The sequence below is a fragment of the Diadema setosum genome, chromosome 11 (genome assembly GCF_964275005.1).
Source record: "Diadema setosum chromosome 11, eeDiaSeto1, whole genome shotgun sequence".
Classification (NCBI taxonomy): domain Eukaryota; kingdom Metazoa; phylum Echinodermata; class Echinoidea; order Diadematoida; family Diadematidae; genus Diadema; species Diadema setosum.
Window position 1 is genome coordinate 34672545 of NC_092695.1, and position 20465 is coordinate 34693009.

The following is a 20465-nucleotide window of genomic DNA, read 5'->3' on the forward strand; positions in this document are numbered from 1 at the left end:
GAGCTTCCAAATTTTGACTTATTACAGTCCCAAAACTGCCGTTTGTAGCTATATTTTTCGCTTTGGAAATTAAGGGGGGAGCACCGGGCGAAAACTGCTGGCAATAACTGGCAGCAACATCAGGAGAATGGCATAATGATTAAATGCGAGCGAGCGAAGCGAGCGAGCTTCAAAATTTTGACTTATTACAGTCCCAAAACTGCCGTTTGTAGCTATATTTTTCGCTTTGGAAATTAAGGGGGGGGGGGAGCACCGGGCGAAAACTGCTGGCAATAACTGGCAGCAACATCAGGAGAATGGCATAATGATTAAATGCGAGTGAGTGAAGCGAGCTTCAAAATTTTGACATCTTACAGTCCCAAAACTGCTGTTTGTAGCTATGTTTTTCGCTGTGGCGATTAAGGGGGCAGCACCGGGCGAAAACTGCTGGCAATTACTGGCAGCAACATCATGAGAATGGCATAATGATTAAATGCGAGTGTGCGAAGCGAGCGAGCTTGAAAATTTTGACATCTTACAGTCCCCAAAACTGCCATTTGTAGCTATATTTTTCGCTTTGGAAATTAAAGGGGACGCACCGGGCACAACTGCTGTCAATTCGTACTGGCAGCAACATCAGGAGAATGCCATAGCGATTAGATGCGAGCGAGCGGAGCAAGCGAGCCTTAAAATTTTGACATTTTACAGTCCCAAAACTGCCGTTTGTAGCTTTATTTTTAGCTTTGGAAATTAAGGGGGAGCACCGGGCGAAAACTGCTGGCAATTTATGGCAGCAACATCATGAGAATGGCATAATGATTAAATGCGAGTGTGCGAAGCGAGCGAGCTTGAAAAATTTTGACATCTTACAGTCCCCCAAACTGCCATTTGTAGCTATATTTTTTGCTTTGGAGATTGGGGGGGGGGGGGGGGGCGCACCGGGCGCAACTGCTGTCAATCACTGGTAGCAACATCAGGGGAATGGCTTAGCGCTTAAATGTGAGCGAGCGGAGCGAGCGAGCTTTAAAATTTTGACATTTTACACCCCAAAAACTGCCGTTTTTAGCTATATTTTTGCGATTTGGTTTGTCCCACTTTTATGGGGGAACCACCCCCCCCCCCCATCGACGCCTCTGCATATGAGGGACCTTTTGTTAAGTGAAAGATATGCTGCACACTCTTTGACAAATTAGGGAAATATATGTCAATCTCAACAGTGTACTTATCGAAAGGGATCCAGTATAGCGGAGCTTTTGCATGTTTATGATTGCAATTCAACGATTTGGTGCATAGTTCTGGCGGTATTTGGACAATAATTCCATTAAGAAAGTTCGAAATTTGTCCTCATCTCGGAAATTGCTTGGGGGATAAATGATTTGCCTGCCTAAACACTTTCGTAGGGGCGGGGCAAATGCCCTTTGCCCCCCCCCCCCCCCCCCCCCCCCGAGATATTTTCGACGCCCCTGATCTTCCCTGGGTATACCCATAGATGTATCTTGACTGAATTATCAGTCACTGTCGTTCCTCATGAATGATTCAGGAAATGGAGGGGGTTCAATTATGGCAATATAGTTTTGTTATTGTTTGTTTGTTTGTTTTCGTACATATTTTGCAGATGGTCCCAAGTTACTCTCGTCTTAGCATGTTTACATGTAGGCCTACACTATTTGACGTTGTCAACGTCTGAGCCATACCTTACAGTGTATGTCCATGTCCGCGAGCGAGCGAAGCGAGCGAGCGCTTGAGAAAATTATGCATTCGATTTCCTACAAGATAGAATACTGTTCAGCTCTGTTACCTGTCTGAAGGCCGGCGTACAAACGTCATGCAATATGCCAAAATTGATACAATCACATTTCTGCTTCCTCCATTTTTTTCCTTCAAAATTCAGGGGGGGATGATTGTACAGGCCATCCCCCCCTCCTCCATTTCAGGGGGGGATATATCCCCCCCATCCCCCCCGGGATTTACGCCCATGCTACAATAGGTACTCAGGTTCGATTTAGGTATTGGTACTTGCTAAACGCATCCTCTATAGTTTCCATTGACAACAACGTGGGAGGAGAATGGAAGTGATCAACGCTCTCGCTATAGACGCTTTTCGTAATACGCATTGCGTGCCTTTTTTCTTTCTACTGTTTCCTATTGTTTGTGAGTTAAAAACTTGCGGCAAACTACACCGCAGCCGACACACAACGCGTACCGACTCATTCATGCGGCGGCAGCGGCACGGACACAAACGTACCGAAGTTTACATCGGACGACCGTATTGGTCAGAATCGTTAATGATAGACCTGTCCTGCGATTGGTTAATTATCTTACACACCCAAGCTATCGCCTTATACGGTAGTGCGTGCGATGGAGCGTAAACACCGTCGCTAAGCAGGACTGTTGTATTGTTTCGTCCCGCGAAAGAAACAGGTTGTGAGCTTGAACCTACCCTGAACTTTGAGAGCGATTTTCTCCGTTATTTAGAAAAAGGACTGACATCGTAAGCGTAGTTAATATTCGTTTTTATGATCTACAGGAATGTCGAAATGAGTTGTATTACATATCAGTGTAAAGCTTAGAGTCTGTAGAATTCACATATAGGCATAACTACGATTTCATTTTTTGCGACTTTTGACTCATTCCGACGGAGCGCCACACATATCAGAATTTTTGTAGTGACTAGGCTGGTCAAAAGGTTTCCCCGTACATGATGCTATTGTCACGCTTCCGCGGACCCTTCATCACTCTTGAGCTGCCATGAAGGTTTCCATGTGGGGGGTTGTGTCATTGCCATGAGCTCAGAGCATGTACTCTGGCCTTAATGTGATGTTTGACTATTCGAATGGGTTATCTCAACTTTCATTGTTGCTCTCGTATGTTACAAACCTTGACTAAGCACCTCACAGCGCAGTCTTCCAGGGATAGAGGGTAGGTCTCAAGTACGATTATGCATTGTTTCTTGTATCAGTAGGCAAACAACTTGAGTGTGCCAACTCAAAGGTTTCAAATTTGCATTGACTCTTCAGAAACCCTCTGCACGTAAACTCATGTTTGAATTTACAGAGTAAACTTTGTTTGATGTCACCTGTTGCTTGAGGTGGGGCAGAAAGATTGGGAAGAAATTCATGTTGAATGATGGTGTAATTATAGAATAATCACAAACAAAGCTGCGTAAAGTAATGCTTCAAATGGCAGAGTTTGTGTCTATAGTGTATGTGAGTTTGTTTGTTTTCTTGTGATATTCATATGCAGGCGTAACAATTCTCAGTTTTCTGCATGAGTATTTTTTGGAGGGAAACCTCATAGACACTGCCATTTGGTGATAGAGAGATAGCTCAATGGAATTGCTAAATCACTTTGAAGTTTACTGCTTATGCCATATATTTCACATGGTTTTTATTTTCATGAATTTCTCAAGTTGGATGCTATTCGCAAATTTAAAAACATGCAAAAATATTAACTCTGATCCAGACACGCATATGATTTGCTTATGTACATGTACTGTTACTTACTACATGATATATGAACAAGATGCGTGATGATGATTTACTCCGCAATCACAAATTTAACCACTCACAAAATTGTCGAAAATTCCTGATTTGACAAAAATTAGACTTGCTAAGTATATGGCGTATTAGGTACTGTGTTTGATGTCAGGAAGCATCTGTTCAGTTGATGCATTCCAGCTTTAAATTAAATCATCAGGTTCCGAGAAAGTTTGCTGCTACAACCATCATATCGTCATTATCAAGTTGACACTTCTGAATTTCACTGCATGTCGTTACAGCTATATTGGAGAGAGATTGTAGGAACTGGTCTAGTTTATTAGGTCTATACAGTATCAGGAAAGAAAATTGTTCCTTGTATTTCTGTCGCCAGTTCTAAGATGTGTTGCTAAGTTACGAATCATTTATGAATTGGTCAATTAAGAGGCCTTTGAAAATTCTGCAATACAGCTGATTACATGGAAACAACTGAGGGCTCAAATGAAAGGACGTTTTTCACTCTACCTGGTGAAACACAAACAAGGAATATTGAAAAGAATCATAAAAGATACTGCACCAGACACATATGAGTATGTGGTTTTGGCAATTTAATAGGTTGAAGTAGCCAAAATGCATCCCATCTAGACTTTTAGAAGTACATGTGATAGGTACAAGACTGTATGGGTGTTGTTATTCTTAGCCCTGTTGTGGATTCGTCTTTTCAGTATTTATGATGTAGGATCTCTTTTTCTAACATGTCAGTCTGTTTGTGCTGTTCCTCAGAATCGCTCTAACTGGAGAAGGAGATCGCCAGAAGACACGACACAGTAAGAAGGAAGAAGCCGCTCTCGGGTTTGACAGTTACCTCGAATGCTACCCTGGGTGAGACAATGGACACTATAAGTTTGACAAAATATCATCATTTATCACAACTATCTTCATCATTAAAACACACAAATGCGCCAAAGCTGCGCACATAATTTGTTGATCATATGAAGTTCTCAAATGCCATCAATTATTTCTTGGTTTTCTCTTCACGGAAATCATAGCCATGCTATCTAAATTCTTTGGCATTTCTTTGTAAAGCAAAAAATAAATGAACAGAAGTCTTTCCTAGCTTGATGGTCCCCATTATCTAACAGTGCACACAAAGATAAAAGATAATTTATCTAGGGACTTCAAGGATTTTCCTGGTATTGTAACACTTCAAGAGTGATGCATCAGAGCTCTTGTTGCCTCTTGTCTTTCCAGCGCCATGGAAACAGCTGATGCCCTGGATGACTCTGACGATGAAGTGGATTACTCTAAGATGGACCAGGTAAGATCTAGTATTTATGTTCATGCTTATGGGAAGCCTCTGGAATAAGCCAAAGTCAGGATGTGTTCGTGCAAATCAGTGCTCGCTCACAGTAACATGATACTGAGCAATTCTGTTTTCCTATATCACCCAGTTTCTTTTTCTCTTATGTTCTAATATGAATATTATGCAGATTGGATGTATTCAGATAGGAGCAGAAACCCTGATTTTTTTGCTGTTATTACATTTTCCGTTTAAGCGTGTATATGAGGGATGAAAGATATCATAATGCGCATATGCTGAAAGGGAGTTTCTGTTGCCAAACAACTGGGTAATCAGTTCATCAATCTAGATATACTGGTAGCTCAAAAGAGTGATGAGATTTGTGAGGTTTGAGTGAGTTTGTACCTGTGATTACTGTAAAACCAGTAACATTCGCAGCATGAAATTTTTTCCAAATTTGTGCCAATGGCCCTTTTCACTACACAGAACTTCTGCGAGTTGTCACTGGCATTCAGTGCACTGGATAGACAAGAACTTGTGTGCACATTTTACTTTTGCAAACCTTGGCTCCTGGCGAAATTCACGAAAGTTTTGTGCATGCAAAAATGTCTGGTTTTACAGACCAATAGTTGGTTTTACAGACCAGGTATGGACCATGGTGCGAGCTGTGGTTGTGGTACTCATGTGGTATCCATTAGATGATATTCATCACCTTTTGTAATCCTGGGGGGTGTTTCATAAAGCTGTTCGTAAAGTTATGAACGACTTAAGAACAACTGGTGATCAGTTCTAATGTCCTATACTTAATCAAAATTTCAATAATTCAACACAAGAACTGATCAACAGCCGTTCTTAGGTCGTTCGTAACTTTAAGAACAGCTTTATGAAACAGCCCCCTGGTGTGTGAAAGTACATGTAGTTCCATAATGTCATGTACAAAGATCTTGAAGAAAGTGAAATGACAGGCAGTAAAGACCTTCCTGGACGTAGAGATCGTACTAGTGGAGTAGATGTGTAAAGTGCTCACCCTCGTCAGACGTTGCATGGCATCGTATTAAAGATGAGAAAAACACATGCCAGTGACACAAAGCATTTTATTCACACTTGTCTACCACGTTCACCGTCGTCAGGGCAACAAGAAAGGACCGGTAGGGAGGTGGGACTTTGACACGGCAGAAGAGTACAGCGACTACATGAACCAGAAGGAAGCTCTCCCCAAGTAAGCTATGTCTCTACCTTGTTTGTGAAGATTTCCCTCTGACATATGTCTGGTCCCTCAAGAGATAAGCTATGGGTTCCTCCCCACTTTTTTAAAGCTTTTTATGAGTAGAGAATTTGTAGTAGTGTATGGTTATCATGGTACATACATATCTGTGTTCAGGTACGAGTTTCTTCACTTTATCTCCCTCTACAAATTAAATTTGTTAAGATTGCAACGTCTGATCGGTAAATTATCAAACGTGTCAGAAACATGCCGACATTTTTGTTAATTTACCAATCAGCAGTTGAGATCTTCACAAATTTAATTTGTAGAGGGAGACAAAGTGAAGAAACTCACACCTGAACCTTCACCCCTCTAAACAATATCTTTCTTTCATATCTGTGTTGTTGCACTTTCTCTCTGTATGGATTCCAAGGTACTTTTCTTGTGCAAAAGTTTCTTATTGTTTCTGTTTCTTGCATTTTCTTTTTCTTTTTGATCTTTCTCTCTCTCATGTGAGCGAAGATCTGGAGTCAAAAGTAAAAGCAGGTCAATTGTAATCACTCACACGACTCTAGATCAGATCCCCTATCTAGTATGTTTTTACAATGTTACATATGTATTCTTTTCTTTTTTTTTAATTCATGAAATATAAGGGAATTCACTTTTAACATATTTTTTTTTCTTATTTAATCGAGCATGGTTAACGTTAACAGATGTGATTGTTTGTACTCCGGCAGACTTGTTTTTTGTTTTTTTGCCTTCTTAAAGGGGATGGCTAGTAACTGATCAGTGGGAATCAATGGGAATGCTGGAGGGTGATTGTTCCAATCCTTGTGGGATTCATTTAAGAATACATTATATATTTACTGTTGTGTGAAAATTATTTGCTTCAGAACGGTCTCATATTCAAGTAATGTGCAGTTTAATGTTTCCAGGTTAGCATGCCTGGTCAGTGACGGGGCATTAATCTGCACATTACTTGAATATGAGACCGTTCTGAATCAAATTATTTTCACACGACAGTAGATATATAATGTACTCTTAAATGAATCCCACAAGGATTGGAACAATCATCCCTCAGCATTCCCACTGACTACCACTGATCGGTTACTAGCCATCCCCTTTAAGTATATGTGTTCCCTGTGAATTGCTATGTCTTTAGATCTGCAGACGTCATATTCACAAGGAAAAAAAAAAAGAAAGGAAAGAGAAAAAATGTCTTGGTATTTCTCTCCCCGACAGGGCTGCATTCCAGTTTGGTATCAAGATGTCAGAGGGGAGGAAGACACGAAGGGCTCACACAGAGAAGAATGAGAAGGCCGCCCTGGATAGAGAGTGGCAGAAAATTAGCCAGGTTTGACAACATTATTATATTTGTCTGAGAAATTTTATATACAGCTGTATGATTATCTGAGAGTCCCGGTGCTTTAATTTGTTTGTTTATTTGTTTTGTTAGTTTGTTTGTTTGTTGTTTTGTTAATTTGATTTGCTTGTTTTTGTTATTGTTAGTTTGTTTTGCTTTTTTTGCTTATATAGTTTGCTTAATTTGTTTTTTTGTATGTGGTGTTCTTTGTTGTTTGTTTGTTTATTGTTGTTTGCACTGAATAGCATGTATGGGACTGATGGTGTGTTCTGCAGTGGTGATGGTTTGATGGAATTTTACAGAGTAAATTTTTACAGAAATATAGCGACCATGATTACCTACTTCATTGTATCATGTAGCACTACATCAAAGTATTCCAGACCTCTTTGAGAAAATGAAAATTAGTGGATTTTGTTTACCTGTGTAAAGTTCAATGTGTCAGATTGACTTCACAGATTGTTGTGCTTTTTGACCTCTCTTGTAGTTTATTTCTGTGAAAGCAGAAGATGGGATTTCAATGTGTAAAATGGTTCAGCTTTATGTTAAATACACTTTAATGAAAAGACCATCTGAGTTTGATGTCGTATAATGCTTGCAAAATTGCATTTATAGTGTGAATATTCTTATAGCAATATTTAGATTAACACAAGTGCAGAAGAACTTGCTAGATATATACAGATATTTGAAAGTGTACTAGAATTGAATGTGGGCAAGTTATGCATAATGTGGTCGTTGCAATTTTCTTTCGTATTGTTTCATCAAATTATATTTCCTTATATCTGACAGATTATTGCAAAGCGTAAAGCAACTGGAGAAGGAACAAGGTAAGTTTACTTGTGAATTGACTGAAACTCAAAGTAAAGTTTCTGACAATGTATAGGAATATTTCGAGAATCATTTTCAGTCATATCAATTAAATTTAAAGGGGATGGCTAGTAGCTGATCAGTGGGAATGCTGGGGGATGATTGTTCCAATTCTTGTGGGATTCATTTAAGAGTACATTATATATCTATTGTGTGAAAATTATTTGCTCCAGAACGGTCTCATATTCAAGTGATGTGCAGTTTAACCCGTTGAGGACGGTTTGATTTTGCTACAACACGCATTTCCCATAGAGGCTTGCCCGAGTATACTTGGGACTCTTCCTCAATGGGTTAATGCCCCGTCACTGTACAGGCATGCTAGCCTGGAACCATTAACCCGTTGAGGACGATTTGATTTTGCTACAACACGCATTTCCCATAGTCACCTGCTCGAGTATACTCGGGACTCGTCCTCAACGGGTTAAACTGCACATTATTTGAATATGAGACCATTCTGAAGCAAATAATTTTCACACAACAATAGATATACAGTATTCATCGCATAATTGGGCATCTGATAATCGGGAACCTCGCTTAAATGACATACGCTTCCCAGAAACATTTCCAATGCATGTTATTTTCATTGGATAATCGGGCGGGGACCTCTGATAAACGGGACAATTTTTCTTCAAGCGATCTTTGATTTTGTTGATATTTTACACAGAAAATCTACCAAAATACCACAACAATATTTCAAAGATTCCCTATCCGTTGTCGTTTACATCGAACTTACAAAGCAAGCTTCAGACTGGTGTGTTTTGACCTCCGTCCATCCAGTACACGTACATGCGTAGCCACGAAAGCGCCGCGTATAAGTATCCATGCCATTGCGAAACACATGCTTTCGCGAACATTCTTCTCCCCTACATAAGCAAAGCCATGTGCTCGCTTGCAGTTCCTACTCAGAGAATTGACAGAAGAAGAACCCGGTTGCGATTACTCTACAGTACATCATTGCGAGAATGCAGGGAGAGCTAGAGGGTCGCGCCAAGGGGTAGCGTGGTTGTGTATTCATGTACATGTACAGTACGTCAGTATGCATGTGTGTGTGTGTGTGTGCACTACATGTACATGTCGTATGCCGTTAGTGTATGGTGAGTGCTCATCGCGAAATCGGGCACCCCGCTTAAAGGGGCCTTGTTTGCTACTCCCAACCTGTCCCGATTATGCGACGAATACTGTATAATGTACTCATAAATGAATCCCACAAGGGTTGGAACAATCATCCCCCAGCATTCCCACTGATTCCCACTGATCAGTTACTAGCCATCCCCTTTAAGATATGAAATACTTTCCAAGATGTCTGAAACATTTAGATTTCAAATGAGTGGGGTCACAAGAAATTTCATGGTTCTGTGCATTGGGTATTCATTAACAAAGACAAAACAAAAAAGATTCTTGAAGTTTAATGGTTGCCAGGTTGGCACCTGTTTTATGACGAGTGAATTCTCCTCTGCTAATGCTGTTCATTTCTGTTGATGTTCACTGCAGGGACGTCGAATACAAACGACCCAAGTATATGTGAGCTGACTGGGGGCAGGAAACGGTTTCTTCAGCCATGGTTTGACACAGATTTGGTGGACAGCATATCACACTTTGCGCCATGTGTTACTGTATATGGCATATATTTCTCAAGTCTAATTTTTCATGAATCAGGACTTCCTGACATTTTTGTGAGTTGATAAATTCACAATCGGGGCGTGCAGTAGTGAATGCAGCAATGTACGAGCGTGCATGCACTTTACATTCGTGTTGGGATTAGAGTTTGTATTTTTACATGTGTTTAAATTTGCAAATAGCACTGTACTTGCAAAATTCGTAAAAATAAAAACCTCACGAAATATATGGCATAGACAGTAAATAAATCTTGATTGTGGTTCAGTTGATTGTTTATGCAGACACTGCACATGTGTCATAATGTAGACACTTCTATAATTTGTGAAACTCTGCTGAGACATGGGACTTGTTAAGGGTCCACTTTTTTCAGGCTTTTTGTTTGTTTGCTTGTTTGTTAGATTTATAAGTTATTGAAATTAGTCCTCAAAGCAAAGTCAATAAACATGTCCTCAAAGCAAAGTCATCATGATTTTTTAGGTCTGTTCCTCGATTATTGTAGGAAATGAACTTTATTGCAACTGATTGACAAATTGTCCTGACATCAATGTAAATAAACACAGATTATTCGATGTTGTAATTGTAGCCTTGATATTTTTTTTAAAGGTGCATGGTCCCGGTGTTTTAGTCAAATGTGTACGCGGGCGCACGGAGCAAGTTTCCTATAGAGACCTATGCTATCGACTTCTCTTTGGCGCTTCACTGTAGTCAGTGGTCCGATCACAGTTCGGTTCATGATTCGGCTGAGGAGGATGACAGCTTAAGCAAACTTCTTTTGTGATGTCATAATAACAAGCACATATGCACGCACCCTGGCATTACTACAGACTGCACGATGCGCAAAGAAGACAACAAAGGCAACGTTACTTAGCAACACCTACGCACTTTACTCTTGATGACAGCTCAACTTCAGTAATCTTCGTATCAATGCTAACGGTGATCGGCAGTATCATCAACAGCGCCATCTATACTACCGGGACTATGCCCCTTTAAGTGATGGGATTGAGCTTTCCACCCATATCAACCTGACCAAGAATTCTTCCACAAGCCTACTGTTCTGCAGCTTCTCTTTCTGAGTCACATTGTTAGGATTCACTACCATTCATATTCATCCATTTACTTCATATATGGAAGGATGCAATAATCTTTTATCTCATATCCCACTCCTGCCTATGTTATCAACATACTTCAGTCAACATTACAATGTGATAGACAGGGGTGTAGATTGTAGTCATGACATTCTATAACACTCAAGGTATCAATTTTGATAACATAATGATTAACTGTAAATTCATCACATAGAATAAATATGAGGTGTGGTGTGGATACAAAGAAGATATCAGTTAAATGTATCTTTTTCTTATCTTAAACAGACGGCAAGCCTAGTAGACATTAAGAGAGTCCAGTCAAATTTGATAACTCGCATTCCATATCTGTGGGCTTGTTTGATTGTGATAATGTTCATGAAACCAAGATTTACTTGTCAACCAGGCACTGGATATTTTGCCTAGAGTGTACTTGCTTGCAGTCTTGATCTATGGCTTGTGTGCAAACTCCTTGCTTTGGTGTATGTGGTGTCACCCAAGTGACATGTAAACCAAAGAAAATCAGCGGAGGATTTTGAAATTGTTTATATCTTATAGATATGTCAAAAAAAGAAAGAAACTGTAAATATATACAAGCATGGCACTGTACAGAGGGATTAACGTACATGGGAGTGGTTGAAGTCTCAGTGAATTGAAATACATGTAACTGCTTCTGACTTCAATCGACCGTTTTGCTAGTGTATTCAAGTTCTATACGTGTTTTGTTCACAGAAGTTGCGCTTGACAACTCTGAGGCTTGCTTGAGCCTTGCCCTACCTAGCAACAACTAAGTGAATTGCTGCCCAAGGAGCTCAATGGGAGGGAACATGTGAATGAAATGCCGCGTTACTAGGCTCTAAGAAAAGAATCATCCATGATTTGTAATACATTACAGAAACAGTTTATTTTTGCCCAGTTATTTGTGCATTTACATGTACAGGCTATTGACTGCTTATAATATTCTAGGTGTGCAAAAGAGATACAGCTGTATAAACATTTTCTTAAAATTCCATGTTAGCAGATAAAGCATTCATGTATGTGTACGACCTTAAACAGTGAAATTTGAAGAAAGTAAGAATGTTGATTGTCACTTTAGTTTGCACTTGTGCTAGATTTTTTTTTTTTAATGATGATTTTTGTGACATCATCCATAGTATCATCCAGTCTTCAGCTGTATGGCTGCCAAGGCTTCTTTTGGGCCATTTGCCTGTGTGAGATACCACATGTTTGTGTCACAATAGAAAGAACAGACATTTTTCCTGTTTGTACAGTGAAGTGTTATAGAAAGAGAGGCAACTACTGCTCTCCTTTGATGCTTGGCACCACTGAGAAGTTATGCGTTCAACTACAGGTGTGAACTCATGTGCTTTGACAAAAGAGAGCATCAGTGATCAGGACTCCCTCTCTCACATCAGGAAAGACTGCTCCCTGCTGCAGTTCACTCTCTCTTTCAATGTATGATGGCAACAATGAATGTGTGTGCTTTCAATTGGAGCAGCAAATCCAGAATGCAGTGTAATACTGACAATTTTAACAGCAGAAAGTTTGAAAGCACACTGGAATACTTTTTAATGGAGTACGTGTACTTTATTTGAAATATCAGAGATTAAAAGATAGAAAACTGACATGCGCAAGTTTACGCATCATAGAAAAATATCAGGTTCTCTCCTCCCCCTCCCCCCCCCCCTCTCTCTCTCTCTTTCTCAATAGAAGAGAATGATAATAAATCAAACTGACAATGAATAAAAAATGACCCTCTATTGATCTGATAGAATGAATTTGTTCTGTGCTTGTATTATATTTTTATTACCATGAGTTCAATGACCATGAGAGTAATATTGATGGTTGTCATGCAGTCTGTCTGTTTGGCGCTAAGAACAGTCGACTTCACACTACAGTGCACTCCCTTTATAACAAACATGGTTATAACGAAATTTTGGTTACAGTGAAATAAAAATCCAGGTCGCAAAATTATCGGCTCTATGTTTTTCATTGTTTATTTGTTCAGTTATAAGGAAATTTCAATATGACAAATGAAAACTGCCAGTTCCCAGGACTTTGTTATAACGGGAGTCCATGCACTGTAACAGCCTAGTGTATATTCCGCCCTACACTGTCCTCCAAAAAGTGCTGTCTAATACTCAGAAGCAATATACTGTATGACACTTTGCCAATTAGAATCTCTTTCTGCAACCCTGGGTGGTGCCAGGTTGATGGAATGTTTCTCATAAGATACCCACTTATCTTGCTTGAAAGTCTGCTTCAGACCAGAACATTGTTTATCATGCTCTTGAGTAACATACTGTATAAACAAGACTGTGCACTATGTTGGAAGGTATGCAGGTACATAGATAGATATAGGCCCATTTCCAATTTCTTGTTTTTCATCATTGAAACATAACAGGTCATAGTGAAGTCAAATATCTGTAGATACAATCTTCATAATTTTATAATGCTAGCCACTGTGTTTTGCTGCATAAAACTTGGGCTCAAATCTTGCCCTCATTATACGGCTTAGAGTGCTTATACAGTCAACCTTGCTCAAGTCGAATCTATTTGGACTGAAGAAATAGCTTCGACTTCAAGAAAATTCGACTTATGAGGAATTAGAATCAACAGAATATAAAGAGAAGAGGCTTTGAAAAGACCTTTGACTTGTGTGTGTGTGTGTGTGTGTGTGTGTGTGTGTGTGTGTGTGTGTGTGTGTGCGTGTGTAATGTATGCAGATCATTAACAGGCTAAACGAGCACATAAATAAGATAAAAACCGAGCATGGGATTGTGTACAACATGTGTAATATAAAAGATATGATGTTTAATTATATACGTTGGAATAACTGACATAATGAAGAATCTTTCTACCGTCAATTCCTCGCCTTTGTCCTGTACCTCTCTGTGTTGTATACACCTGTAGGGGTGCCTACAACTTGCAGATTCTCGTATCCTCTCAGTGCCATTAAAGTTCCAAATAATTACTTTCAACCACATTGTTCTACGACATTTTCAAACTTCACCAAAAGTTAGGCCGTTAAAACGATTTTCTCGGCGTGATCATAACCCGGGATCATATACTGTCATGGCATATAACGAGGGCTTATATCGTTATAGTTCAAAGTCTGACACGATCGTGTATGTAGCCATGACAACACATGTTGAAAACCGCGGAGTCTGGACTGTGTCTCATAGCGTTGCCCAGCGAATGCATGGTGATGACCGTGTGAAATGAGTGATTCTTCAACACCAGCGTTTCACCTTAATCAATCATTAACTTCTGAAAAAAAAAAAAAAAAAAAAAAAAAACGCAACTGAGCCGCCTTAGCTGTATTAACCAGGGTGTCAACCATGTGTGACGCCGCAGGTAGTTTCTTCAGTGACGCGCAAAAGAAAAAAAACAAAAAACAAAACAAAACAAAACAAAGAGGGAGGGGGACATTAACTTCCGAAGGCTTACCGTTGAAGCCTGCTGTTGTCAACAATACCAAGCATGAGACGAATTATAAATGTATGCGACCTTGTTATGGACGTACATCTACTACTACTGTACAGTGTAGGATCTATAGCTCTTCTCTCTCCCTTTCTTTCTTCTTGTGTTTTTTCCTCCTCCTCCTCCTCCTTCTTCTTCTTCAGGTTTCTATTTCAACCCCCCCCCCAAAAAAAAAAAAAAAAATAAATAAATAAATAAATGTTAAAAATACTTCGCGACTTTCTACTATTCATTTTTTTTTCCTTTTGGCAGTTTTTCAAAGTAAATTTGTTATTAGTTTTATTGGATTGACAATTTTGCCTTATGTGATAATTTTCCTTACCAATGCACTGAAATAAAACTTCTTAACTTGAACACTTCCTGAAGGAAAATTCCCTATCGAATGATGTTTACATCGGGGAATATACATCGGAAAGTGTACTCGTGCATTTCTTTTATTGAAGATAATATCCTGATAGTCAAACGCCATAATTTCCCGTCATAATTATCTTCATTTGCGCCAATCATTTTTATTCTCTTTTATGTTTTACTTCAGTATGACTTCATCTGCTGAAGATCAACAGTTCTCTTCTTAGCCTAATCTATCTTTTTTTTTTTTTTTTTCAAGGGCTTTTAAGGCGTGGCTGCCCCACGCCGTAAAAGCCCTTGAAAAAGGCTGGTGAAACAGCCGAAAGCTTGGGGAACAAAAGGCAAGAGTGAACATCACTGCAACGTCTATACTGCAAGTTTTTCTTCCGTCACACATATACCAATGATGCAGTACCCACCACGTACGATATATATATATATATATATATATATATATATATATATATATATATATATATATATATATATATATATATATATATATATATATATATATATATATATATATATATATATATATATATATATATATATATATATATATATATATATATATATATATATACTTATATATACTTACACGCATTTTTTATGATAATGGTTTCAGGACTATAGCTCTATCGGAACGTCATATCTCGTGCATAATGATTTTGATAAGTGGGCATGCACTTTGATATTAAACACGACACTCGAAGTTCCACCAATCATATTCGCTTTCTCTTCCATTATGATTTTTGGGGTGGGATTGAGGGGATGGAGCGATGACTTTAGCAGTGTTTTAAATATCTCCTGTAGTTTTTGTATTTTTTATTTACTTGATTAAAACTGTGGAGGGTCTGAGGATGGGGCATTTATTGTACCACCGGTTAGGCATTAAAGCACAAAGGTCGGTCCAGTAATGGCCAGCATCGTTCAACAAACAATACCTCAGTTCGGTAACTACTACATCACACTTCACCATGGCTACCCGGCAATACACAAGAGACACGATATAAAACCGCAGGGAGTAGACTCTGGCAGCATTTTCCAAAGTTCTCCACTCATCGCGCCTCGATCATTTCTTTACTCACCTGTGATCACATCAATATCACAATATCACATCCTCAATTTCATCAACCACTCGAGGACCTTAACTATACCCGGATCAATAAATCAAATTTGATCAAAGCAGTGAGGTAAGCTTCTGAATTTCCTTTTAGTTTCTTTTTTCATCAATGAGTATTAAGTCTAATAAGAAACAATGGCTTCCACGTGCCTTATTGTTCCTTTCATTCACCATCATTCTCTGTCTTTGTATCTCGCTTTCTCCACCTTTCTCTCTCTCTCCTAATTTGACAATTTTATAAGAGTTTGTACGATTCGTTTATGTATCAGTTTGCCATCAAATTATTATACACAGACCTTTCGCAGCAGACGAGCGATATGAAGAAACTCGCCTCAGTTAAGCAGGTGAAAATATGTTGCTTAGCCTGAATTGTAGCATAATTCTTCAACCTAAAATGATTGACCGTCCACTGACTGTTACTCATCAAATAAGAACTTGATATTTGGGTGGGGTTTTTTTTAAATAAATGTAACGAAATCAATTACACCTATGCAATGTAGAATTTGGTACTCATATTCCCTGCCTAATCACTTCATTTTGAAATAGAATATTGAATTGTTCCTTTGAAGTTCAGGCAGAAATGCGTCTTTTTTTAATTTCATTTACTGAGATGCAGTATAAACTCATCTGTGCTCTAACGGTCCCTTTTTAAAGAGAAATGATGTTCCTTTCTCCAACTTTGTACTCTATGTACAAAATTATGACAGCTTCAATGAAACATTTTCGCTCCCTATTGCAGAGAAAATGAAATGTTGTCTGTTACCGCACTTTGAAAAGTGTGCTTTCTCAATGCTCTGTTGGCTACTAAGGCTCAAAGTAATAAAACAAAAACAAATTATCGATGATGTCTGTTAAAGACGACAATATTTGTTATCTTCAACAACAAAACAAAAAAACACTACTGCGAAAATGTATAGTAGGCTGATGTTATGATCAATCCGACTATATTTCCTCGAACAACCTTATGGCAATGTTTTCACCATCTGTGTACATACTCACGTCATTTCAATACTCAATTTTGCGTGGACCAGTTCTTGCTATGTCTGACAGGCCTTACGGTTATCAGGAATAACCTTTGTGATTAAAAAGGCATGTGTAAAACAAGTTGGAACAATGAAAATAAACCGGTTCATTCTGGTCAAAGTTGCCGCTTCAGTTTATAACGTCGTTTAGAGGTTTTTTAATCCTTATTATTCCATGATTGATGACGTCTTGTCGAGATATGTATAAAGATGGACATTTTTTGTAGCTTCAGTTGAATAGTTGTGTAGAAAGCAAGATTTTATCAGATACTCGGTTGCAATGATACTTGTCAGTGAGAAGTAAAAGTATATTCCTCGTCAATAATCAAATAAACTAGTCCTTTCTGTCAAATTATATTATCTTCCCGTCGGCCATTTTATCTGTATGTTATACTTTTGCGTAACGTTACATTACAGACAAGTTTTACAAGAATTGCCTATATAGTAAATTCGCCGACTTCGAAAAATTTTGTAGTCATCTTCAGCGAAATCCCGTCGTCTTTTAATCATACACGTTTTAACATAAGTTGTAACTGCATTATTGCAAAATTGAAATGCATTAAGTGGAAACGGTTACTCATACGGTCACCCTTTCATGGCGTAAATCTAAGTCAAATTAGCAAACTTATACTGTTATTTATCTACGGGCATGAATCATTAATTGGTTGTATAATTATTATATAGAGAGGTGCTAGGTATATATTGTTATCAAAATATCTGGACAGAATGTAATGACATGTTGATCGTGAAAAGTATTCGCCAATGTGTCAGAAAAGACAAAGTACAATGGTATCTCGATGTTGTCGAGAGTGTAATCTTGTTGAATAGCTGAAATCTCACTGAAAGGATGATTCTTGTGCAGTCATAAATTTGTCAGACCAGAAACTATATACTATATACTGTAGTTCCTCACAAGTGATAGGAATAAGATACAATAAATGAGTACTAGTATAATGCGACTTGAGTAGCCTATAAAGTGAGAGGTATTGTTTGTAAAAAGATGTTGTCCTTCTCATTAGAAAATAAGATCGACCTTAATTCAAACGCCCACATCTTTTTGATCATGATTATTTTGTTGGTCTTCTTCTTTCATACAGACTGAGCTTGAATATCAAAGGACATGGCATCCCAATCACAGGTTTGCCGGTGGTTGTTGGTAGCAATCATGGCTTTTCTGTCGGTGATCCCCACAGTAACGGCACAAACTGGCACAATGTCAACACTTGTTACGATTGCAACAGTTGACACAACACCTCCCGAAATATCTACATTTACGACAACAGAAACAGCGGAGACCACCGCCGATGGAACGCAGATGACGACAGAACCGGAAGACATATCTCCAGGATCATCAAGTTCTCAGCTGACGACGTTGGAAATGGCTACTGGGGAAGTTGGTGATAATTCAACCTCTGGTGATGTAGGGAGTACAGCAACTCGAGAGAAAACGCGAACGGAGGGTGTGTCAACCACGTCGGGGGAATGCGAGGACTGCACGGACGAGCCTGTAGAGCCGGGACTGTCTCCTGGCGAAATAGCGGGAATCGTCATCGGGTCCATTGCGGGGGTGGCTATCATCGGTGGCGGTATTGGCTACGCCATCTATCACGTCAAGGCCCCAACCAAGGTCACTCCTACCACGGACATCGAAGTCCAAGACATGTCCGACTCCCCAGAAGCCAACTCGGACCGAGCGAAGCTCACAAACGCTAGTGATACACATAAAGATGGAGATGATTAATGTACTTTTCACTAGCGAAAGCATAAAGACTGCGAGCAACACCGTTATGATCTTGGATGATGCGTTTGTATGTGGAGTCTCCTGTGGCCTGTATATTTACTGCGAGATTGAAGGTTTTGGTGAAGAGGCCGTAATCAGATGACCCTGGAATAAGAAGACCTGAAGGGGTGAAGGGCAAAAATGACGAGTCCACCAAGACAAACATCAGTGATTCTGAGAGTTTGCAACTACCACGAGATGGATTTCTACTAGGAACCACCAGTGTTTCTAAGACCTGGTGTTTGTTAGGAGAGATAATGTGCCTTGAGGTGGAATTAGTTTTACCATCAGTAGAACGCATTTCTCGTTACAAGAAATAGAGCATTTGCACAACCTTCGGAAGCGGCCCCACTTTTGGAGACGTAATTTCGCAACAAAATAATGTTTAACTTCTTTAGAATCTCTTCTCATCTTTCCATTTAAGGCACGACGAGATGATAAAAATGAAATATTCGAGAAACCGGCAAAATGGAACATCAATTTCATCGTGTTCCTCTTTCTCGATTCTTTTATCCCTACGACCATTAAATAAGGTGCAGTTTAGTGTAACTTTTGGGACAATATTGACAGGTTGTTTCGCATGACGAACTAGTACGATTTTGTGAAATACTTCCCTCTTTTTAATTGGATCTGGATTTATTGTTCAAGCATTTCTTTTATCATTATTTTGCACTCCGAAATGAGAAAGAAAGAATATTCATCAAAAGACGTAATTCGCATGAAGTAAAAAAAAAGTGTAAATATTTGAAGGAAATGAGACAATTTCTCAAGAAGGCGGGGCAGATTTGAAGTCTCACATCAAGTCGTTTGTTGCATGCCTTCGAACAAATATATATGATTTTTTTTTTTCGACAGAAAACATAAAGAGTACGTCTACTTTGAAGGTTGTGGTGAATAATTTGAATATACGATGACATCAGCATTGTATCCACATTGTTCAATTATCAAAGTGTGTGATGTACACTGCTTCCAAATGGCTGTTAACTGAAGGTAATAACAGTGCATTCACTTTAAGTTTTCTCGAGAAAACATTTCTAGAATGTTAGGCTAACAGAATGTTTGAGACATTACTCCAGTATCAGAGCTATGATGATACATTCCTCACCCTCATGCAGCTGTTTACACAGTACAGATTATGATATACGTGTATATGAGACAAGACTGGATAAGTTGGGTTGTTATTTCACATTAGTTCCTTGGTTGTTGATCCTTCTTTTTTCCACGAGCGAATTCAACATCTATGATGAAATGGAATTCGATTTCCTCTGTTCTCGTGAACAAATAAAAAATAAGCAATGAATAAGACACGGGCTCAATGACATCTGTTATGTTTGAAAGATTGACGCAGGCCCAAATGTTTCTTCCTATAGATGACAAATTACATTTTATGGACCTACAATGACAGTAGTTCTTGTATTAGATGAAAGTATTCAGTTTACTCTGTTCTGAAGGTTTTCCCATAGATACACTGAGGCAATTTGTATTCTTAGGTAAAAATAGATAATAACTTTAGACATGTTAGTTCTCTCAGTTTCTAATTGCTAGATGCATCATTCCCTTCTTTAAACGTGATGACATATTAGTGTAATGATAATACGGGGTGCTGTTCGTTATTCCGAAGGTTCGTTATTCCGAAGGTTCGTTAATCCGAAACACGCAAATTCCCTATACCTAGAGGTTCGTTAATCCGAAAATGAAAAAGGGTTTGTTAATCCGAACATTAATGTGGCGTTTTTCTGAAGGTATGTTATTCCGGAGATTCGTTAATCCAAAAATAAAATTCGGAATAACGAACCTTCGGAACAACGAATCGTCGAACTA

General features: G+C 38.9%; 2 protein-coding genes across 2 annotated transcripts in view; both read left to right on the forward strand.

The window, feature by feature from the left end:
• Window positions 1–12659, forward strand: part of LOC140235287 (protein Red-like) — a 36269-nt gene extending 23610 nt beyond the window's left edge. The window contains exons 16-22 of the mRNA XM_072315317.1: window positions 2875–2898; window positions 4239–4337; window positions 4707–4773; window positions 5886–5974; window positions 7202–7313; window positions 8109–8146; window positions 9678–12659. Coding sequence (XP_072171418.1) covers window positions 2875–2898; window positions 4239–4337; window positions 4707–4773; window positions 5886–5974; window positions 7202–7313; window positions 8109–8146; window positions 9678–9711 — 463 coding nt within the window. The 3' untranslated portion in view covers window positions 9712–12659. The remainder of the gene's footprint in view (window positions 1–2874; window positions 2899–4238; window positions 4338–4706; window positions 4774–5885; window positions 5975–7201; window positions 7314–8108; window positions 8147–9677) is intronic.
• Window positions 12660–17984: 5325 nt separating this feature from the next.
• Window positions 17985–18605, forward strand: LOC140235449 (uncharacterized). Its single transcript, XM_072315475.1, has one exon. The coding sequence runs from the start codon at window positions 17985–17987 to the stop codon at window positions 18603–18605; it is 621 nt and encodes a 206-aa protein (XP_072171576.1).
• Window positions 18606–20465: the final 1860 nt, after the last annotated feature.

Excerpts from the sequence above, each read along its gene's own strand:
- LOC140235449 (XM_072315475.1), top strand. The coding sequence starts at position 17,985 with ATGGCATCCCAATCACAGGTTTGCCGGTGGTTGTTGGTAGCAATCATG.